The following is an 8,641-nucleotide window of genomic DNA, read 5'->3' as shown; positions in this document are numbered from 1 at the left end:
GTACGAATAAAGATGAAGCACGCGATTGGTCAAACACTGCTTTGGCCACAGTTAAATTATTGCCATTCGAAAAAAATATGGAACCAATCAAAGGCTACATTTCACCGTATATTTTCGGTAGCGCACATCGCATTTTTGGCATCAATAATTTCACCGAATGGGAATGGTTGACGAATGTTGAAAATGGATTTGTTCGTAATGGCACCATTCGGATGAAGATTAAAATCGAAGTTACTGATCCAAATGATAAAGATAAGAGCATTTTGAAGGTTGATGTTCTCGACAAATGCTGTGGACTTGGTAGTTATATATCATTCCGGGTGACTGTTTCCAATATCGATGGATTGGTGGCTGTTGGAACGCCAGAATTCAGGTTGCGTGGTCTACGTTGGAAAATGTCGATTTACAATGATGCGTCAAAATGGTTGGGCATCTTACTTGAGATCATCGGAGTTGACGTTACTGATGAATTTACATGCAATGCCACAGCTGTTGTCAAGCTCATTTCCACAAAAGATGATGCTAAGACAATTAAGCGCGTATTCGAGGAAACATTGGACAAACGTAATATATTGGGCGAATGCGAATTTGTATCGTGGTACGATTTATTTGATGATCAAAAGGGTTTTGTTCGTGATAATGCAATCGTGTTAGAAGTCAAAATCATAGCAAAACAACCTTATTATGCTGGTCGAAGTGGAGAGAAACGCCAAATGGTCAATGGCCAAAATGAAGATGTAGAGTTGCTGAAATTGGAGTGCTCAATCTGTATGGAAGCCATTCGCGATCAAGAAATTTCATCACTCCCATGCACTCATATGTTCTGCACAAAGTGCATCGAAGATGCTATCAAAGCACGCAAGAAGTGTCCAATCTGCAATACTGCAGCTGAATTGGCCAATTTACGGCGCATTCGTTTGCCATTGTAAGTGGAGACTCATTAATTTGATTTATACGTGGGACTAATGCCTTTGTTTACTTTGAATTTACAGCGCAATTTAGGCCGATCCCGATCACCAAGATGACACCTCTCAACCAATCGAGTATCAAATGAATTCAACAAGAGATCTGCCAATAAAGCGACTGCTTCCATTCACAATATGGACAGCCTTTAAAATCTTATTAAATAAATATCAATATTTTTCTCTTTTTTGCAATTTATTATAAAAATAAACGCTCAATTCATTTTCCTTATGTATTAAAGGGTTACTCATTCAACATTAATTCTTGTAAAGATAATATTTAAAGAATAAAATCGATTCGTTATCGGTATCTCTGGAGTACCATCGTTTTATGTTCGAAAATATTTTATTTTCTGTTTGAAAAGGGTCGAAATAAAATCGTATCAACTCTGCTCATGCAAAAACGAGTAAATTTTTGCTATGAAAATTGTTGGTGATATAGATTTAATAATGGTGATGTCGACATAGCATTTGTTTTTCATAATATGTGCAAATGATCTGAATAACTTATGAACACAGACACGCACAAGTTGAATCGACATGCAATGCTATTTGAAGTTGCGTTCACATTAGACCGCGGTTGTGCTTTTCTGAATGTTCTAGAATTTTCGATCTGTCAAAATACTTTGGCGCTCATTCTCGTAGTGACGTTTGCAATAGCATATGGCTAGTATCCTGCACAGACGCCGTAACGCAAAACAGGTTATACTTATAAGCTTTGAGCCATTTTATTCATTTTTCTTGAAGTTAATTTATTTGTTGTATTGTATATTTTCAACTTTGGCAGATATTCAAGATCACATTTATCAAGTCGTTTTTTGGAACTTCATTCTTCGGCGAAAGCACAACCATGTCTTCAACCACGATCAAATTCATTCATAAAATGTCAAACATCAGCAAGTTTTCAATGCAATTTACACCTGATGTTATGATCCAAGGTGTGCCATGGCGTGTTCAATTCAGAAAGTACTGCGGTTTAAATCTTGGGGTTTATTTAATGTGCAAAAATGAAGATAAGTCACGAAATTGGTCACACACTGCGTGCTTCACAGTTAAATTCTTGTCATTCAAGAAAAGTGTGAAACCAGTTGAAGAGCATACGTCACTATGTATATTCGATCACGCAAATAAATGTTCTGGTATTTGTAATTTCGACAAATGGGAGCGATTAACCAACATTGAAAATGGATTTGTGCGTGATGACACCATCCTGGTGGAGATTAAAATTGAAGTCGCCGATCCAAATTATGAAAACAAGAGCATTTTGAAGTTTGACGTTTTCGATACATGTTGTAGATATAGTGAGCATAGGACGTTCCGATTGTCTGTTTCCAATATCGATGCATTGATGGCTGTTGAAACGCCAGAATTCATATTGCGTGGCTTACGTTGGAAAATGTCGATTTACAATAGATCAGATTGGCTGGAAATTCAGTTGTCCACCGTTGAAATCGGCAAGTCAATTACTTGTGAAACGACAGTCATCTTCAAGCTCATTTCCACCAAAGATGATGCGAAATCAATTGAACATAAGCTCATTAAGAAAATGTATGGACATGATATTTTAACAAAAAAGAACTTTGTATCATGGGTTGAGTTATTTGATGATCAAAATGGCTTTGTTCATGATAATGCAATCGTGTTCGAAGTAAAAATCGTAACAGAACTTCATAATATTGATTGCAGTGGCAAGAAACGAAAAACAGCCAATGACCAAAATGAAGATGCAAAATCACCGAAATTAGAGTGCTCTATCTGTCTGGATGTCATTCGCGATCAAGAAGTATCATCGCTCTCATGCACTCATCTATTCTGTACTAACTGCATCACAGATACCATCAAAGCACACAAGAAGTGTCCAGTATGCAATGATGCAGCCAAATTGACCGATCTACGCCGCATTCGTTTGCCATTGTAAGTAGAAACTCATCCATTCTATTGTTGCGAAACTGAAATTAATGTCTTTGTTTGTTTCCTATTTATAGCGCAAATTAAGCTATCGCTTACACTCAAATACAGCGAAGATCAAATGGACGTAACATGCCACCGGCAAATAGAGAAGATATATGACCATACTAATCAAGACAATTTCGTTTTCAAATAACATAACCGCTTTTTACTCATATTTAGAATTCATTTGGCTTCAGTTCTTCTAGTTTATTTATCAAAGCTCATGACATCAATTCATGTAAAAGTTATGAGCTATGAATAAAAATACAATAAAATTTGATTTGATTCGTCTATGTTTTCAGTTTTCCTTTTGTTACATCTTTGAGAGGGATGACTCTCTGTGCTCGAAAATAATTTATTCTCTATTGAACATGAGAAGATAATTCGATTAATTAAAATCAATTAAAACAATGCAAATTGAAGTACGTTTGTCAACAAAATTGATAACTTGTGTATAAAAACATAATGGCTCTATCAAGAGTGCGATTTAAAGTTTGCAATTCTGTTGTATTTGTGCAAATGACGGGAATAGCTTGACACACAAGTCGAATTGGCATGCCCTTTAAAGCATCGCTCACATCAGCTGGACTGACTAGCTATTCGAATAGAATATTCTAGAGCTTTCGATCTGTCAAACTACATATTTTGGCGCTCAATCTCATATTGACGTTTGCCATCATAAATTGCAAGTATTCTTACACAGCACCTGCTATTCATAAGCATAACACGATATCTCACAATCCGAATAGCTTATAAAAGTAAAATAAATCTTAAATATCCAGTAATTACAAATTAGTGTACAAAACCCATAGCCGTGGTCTATTATAGGAATTCCCATATAAATTTTGTGACCGAAAACACTGACGCCCTCCCTGATTGCATTAAATCAAACTAATGTTTTGTGTTGCATCTAACAGATGGCGCTCGCATATTCACAATAACAAAAATCCATTTAAAAAGTCTAAAAAGTACAGAAAAATAATTTAAAAAAATAACAATAAATAAATTTTAAAACGTTTTTTAATGGAAATTATTTTTCTTTCTAATTTTGTGAAATTTACTTTTCTCAATATCGCTCAATATTGAAAAATATTAAATTAGAAAAATAAAATGGTTAACATAACCTTTTTTTGTCACAATGATACAAGTTGATTGCAACATAGCCCCACTTTCAATTACGCAATTTATTAGACGTCCAATACAAATAGAAACATAACACTTTGAGACAGATTAATTTACTTTAATGTTATGAGGGTACAGAGTAATTTATATTTTTTATAAACCTTAATGATTTCCCAAATTCGTTACTTCTTTCAATGTTTTTTTAAGTTTAAAAACTAATTTATTTGCTTTAAAAACGTTATTACAACAATTGCGTAATTGAAAGTGAGGCTATGTTGCACACTTTTTGATTTAGTTATTTTCGAATATTTTGAATTCTTAACTTAAATTAACATTTAAAAATATATTTACATTTATTTTGTAAATATTTTCTGGTGTTTTTTAGCTTTTTTTTTGCAATCAACTTGTATCATTGTGACAAAAAAGTGAGGTTATGTTAACCATTTTATTTTTCTAATTTAATATTTTTCAATATTGAGCGATATTGAGAAAAGTAAATCTCACAAAATTACAAAGAAAAATAATTTCCATTAAAAAACGTTTTAAAATTTATTTATTGTTCCTTTTTTAAATTATTTTTCTGTACTTTTTAGACTTTTTAAATGGATTTTTGTTATTGTGAATATGCGAGCGCCATCTGTTAGATGCAATACAAAACATTTGGCACAGATTAGTTCGATTTAATGCAATCAGGGAGCGCGTCAGTGTTTTCGGTAACAGATAGACCACCGCTATGACAAAACCAGTAGTTTCTTTTTTAATAATCGAATTTATCAATTTAATTTGTATAATTTTATTCTCCAGCGAAAGTACAATCATGTCATATGCTGCAAACATGACAAAATTTATTCATACCATTTCGAAATTGGGTGAGTTTAACAAACAATTAACACCCGAAGTTATGGTCCAAGGCATTCCATGGGATGTTGAATTCATAAAGGAACCCTTTAAAGGAGAGGACGTGCTCGCTGTTTATTTGTTTTGCAGAAGTAAAGATGCATCATGCGACTGGTCACACGCTGCTTTTGTCACGATTAAACTATTGCCGTTCAAGAAAAATGTGAAACCAATTAAGAATCGTATACGACCATATATTTTCGGTAGCTTACATCGGGGTTTTGGTACAGCTGATTTCATCAAATGGGAACGGTTGGCAAACATTGAAAATGGATTTGTGCATGATGACACCATCCAGCTGGAGATCAAAATTGAAGTCGCCGATCCAAATTATAAATAAAGAGGCTTACGTACGCAAGCTGACTTTTCCGCATGGAACCGAAATTTTGGGAATAAACTGAAATCATGGTCTTTGTATGGTTGCAGTCACTTAAATTACCGTGAAAACTTGTGAATATTATTTTCTTATCAAAATAAATAATCACACCAAGTTTAAAGAAATTTCAATCCAAAAAATAGCCTGTTCAAAGTTTCAGATCATTACGGTACCACAAAGGCAAGTCTTTCATACAAAAATGAAACTTTTTGTGGATTTTTGTATGAAAAGTGTGTGAAAAATTGATTGCATCTTAAAACTAACATCAGATTCGGGTTTCTCCAAGATCTCTAATACAGTAGCTTTTTTATATGAAATCTGTCACACTAACGCCCTCACTCTATCTTTTGGCGAACTAAACAGAATAAAGTTTAATATAAAAGTAAAGTGTCCATCAGGATATTTTATACAGCCGGTGTCAAGATCAATAAAACTGTTAATAGAATCTGCCATTTTTACGCAATTTTGCGATGTGATTGCCAGATTAAGAATATAAATAAAATAAATGAACGGAATAAACGAACTTAACAGAACAGAATAATTCGCACGAGTGTATGACAAGTATGTAAGAGAACAATAACATTACGTTTTGTATCTATCTGTCAAATGTCACACTCACACTTATGAGTTTACGTATGGAGATTTTAACAAAATCATTTCTACAAGATCTACACACTCTACACCCGAGGCTTTTTAAGTTAAATTAAAACGCATATAAATTTATGTTTTTTTTTAAATAGAAATTATCTAATGCTAATTGTGCTAACTTCACTTTCAAAACAAAAAAATGAAACAATTTATTAAATTATTTTTCAACAATTTTTGGAATAACATATGCGCTCATTCTCAAACTTGTGAAATAATATCCCATTCTATATATAGATGGCACTGTCTATACGAATTTCGGCAAACAAAGCATTACGCTTATTGAGCGCATTACACCTCTTGTTTCTCCCCCCACTACACATTCATTCAGCGTTCAAATTGAAAGAATATCATTTTAAGGCATTTTTCTCATAAGTGCCTCTTCAGAGTCTAAGTTTTACACCGATCAATCAATGTAGTTGAAAATTTGACCTGATTTATTCCTCGTAGTGCCCAATCATCCCGTGAAGTCACATTTTGAATTTCATGTCTGAGAGTTTTGAATTTCATCGTGTCACCAAAATGGTTGAGAAATGATCAAAAATGTATGGATGTGGGATTGTGGGTACTCCATTCGGACCAAAAAAAATTACACCGGTCAACAGATATTGCTCAAAAACTAATCAGCACGTCTCCTAGTAGTCCCAAATCATCCTGCAAAGTCAGAATTTGAATTGAGTTTTTGGAAGAGGATTTATCGTGTTAACAAATTTTGGCAACACGCCACAGGACACAGGACACAGGACACATCACACACAGCGACGCACATAAATATGCCCCAAAATCATCTCCAATCGTGTTTTCTACATTAAATATGCATAGAAAACATGTTTTGGGATGACTTTAATTTTTTGGCCTAATACAATACCTTCCCTACACTAGGTGTGCGGAAAAGTAAAAAAAGAGTCTTTTGAAGTTTGACGTTTTGGACAAATGTTGTGAATTCGTTAATCGCGCATTGTTCCGATTGACTATTTCTAATATCGATGCACTGATGGTTGTTGGAACGCCAGAATTCAATTTGTCTGGCTTATGTTGGAAAATTTCGATTTTCAATGTGCAAACGGAATGGTTGGGCGTTCGATTGATAACCTTTGAAGATGATAACAAAAATACATACGAAACGACAGCAACTTTCAAGCTCATTTCTGCGAACGATGATACCAAGTCAATTAAGCATGAGCTCAAGAAGAAAATGAACGGACGAGATTTATTATATAAATGGAATTTTGTATCGTGGGATAAATTATTCGATGACCAAAATGGTTTTGTTCGTGAAAATACGATTGTATTCGAAGTCAATATCATTGCAGATCAGCTCAATTTGGCCAATAAACGCCAAGCGACCGGTGGCCAAAATGAAGATGCAAAGTTGCTGAAATTGGAATGCTCAATCTGTATGGAAGCTATTCGCAATCAAGAGCTCTCAACACTTCCATGCACACATATGTTTTGTACAGAGTGCATAGAAAATGCCATCAAAGCTCGCAAAAAGTCCCCGATCTGCAATGCTGCAGCCAAATTGACCGATTTACGGCGCTGTCGTTTGCCATTGTAAGTGGAAATTCATCAATTTGCTCGATTGTTGTATGAATACTATTAATGTCTTTGTTTACTTTAAATTTCCAGCGCAAATTAGGCCGTCTCCGATTCTGATCAATCAAACAACACATCTGAATCAAGCAAACTTAACAACAACATGGATTCAACAACAGATCTGCCAATAAAGCGATTACATCCATGAAACGACAATTTTACATAAATATGTCTTTAATTAAATATCAACATTTTTTTTTACTTAAAATTCTCTAAATATACAAATTCATTTTACAGTTTCCATAAATGAGTTACTTTTAGTAAGTAACATGAGTAGAATACAAATAAGAGTTACAATTAAAAGAAAAACCAAAAACTTTGAGTTGTTGTTATTTTCAGTATTTCTAAAGTTTGGACGTTCTATAGAACGTCGTATACGATCATTCATTATTCTGTGTGAATAAGATGGAAATTAATATTTGGGATGGTTTCTACGAATTATTCAGTTTTTCATTCAACATAAAAGATAAGAAAATATTTCATTTCTTCGAATCGTCTGAAATAAAGTTGATTATTCAAAGAAAATGATGGCACGGTGCATATTCATAATTCGCAAATGCTTTGTATTCGAGTAAATAAGGGGAATGATTATTACACACACACACGTTAACCCTCCTAGGTATAGTAACGGTCTATTAGACCGAAAACTTAAAAAAAATATCATAAAATGGAAACGCGTCGACCGATTGGCATCAAATTTTCGCCTTTTTACGAGAATAATGGATAAATATTGAAAATAACATTTAAAATCAGGTGTGTGAAGTTTTTTCCTCGACATTCGAATATTTAAATGGGACCTTCACATAAAAATCGTTCGTAAATAGTTCATTGCGTTCCTTTAAGGAAAAAAATAGTTCGTTTTTGGGGGCCGAGATAATTTTTGTACTAAAAACCATTTTTGTAAAATTTCCGCAAATAATAAAATTTTCAAAAAATTCTTTCACCAAAAAATCGTTCGTAAATAGTTCGTTCCGAATCGAGGAGAATATTTGCACTTTTTTTTAATTTTTGCAATTTTTTTTCAAAATCAAAATTTTTGATTTTGAATTTTCGAGCTCGAAAGAGATATGAAAAAAATTCTTTCACCAAAAAA

At 33.6% G+C, this 8,641-nt stretch overlaps 1 protein-coding gene across 1 annotated transcript; it reads left to right on the top strand.

Annotated features, from left to right (window-relative positions):
* The first annotated feature begins 208 nt into the window (after positions 1-208).
* Positions 209-1,058, top strand: LOC116347195 (ubiquitin carboxyl-terminal hydrolase 7-like). Its single transcript, XM_031777710.1, has 2 exons — positions 209-925; positions 993-1,058. Exons 1-2 carry the CDS (start codon positions 213-215, stop codon positions 1,000-1,002), a joined length of 723 nt encoding a protein of 240 aa, XP_031633570.1. The 5' UTR covers positions 209-212; the 3' UTR covers positions 1,003-1,058.
* The last annotated feature ends 7,583 nt before the right edge of the window (positions 1,059-8,641 follow it).

The sequence above is a fragment of the Contarinia nasturtii genome, unplaced genomic scaffold, assembly GCF_009176525.2.
Source record: "Contarinia nasturtii isolate CC-2019 unplaced genomic scaffold, AAFC_CNas_1.1 Cnas_scaffold_1728, whole genome shotgun sequence".
Taxonomy (NCBI): Eukaryota; Metazoa; Arthropoda; class Insecta; order Diptera; family Cecidomyiidae; genus Contarinia; species Contarinia nasturtii.
This window is presented reverse-complemented; position numbering and strand designations above follow the sequence as displayed.

Excerpts from the sequence above, each read along its gene's own strand:
- LOC116347195 (XM_031777710.1), top strand. The coding sequence starts at position 213 with ATGAAGATTAAAATCGAAGTTACTGATCCAAATGATAAAGATAAGAGC.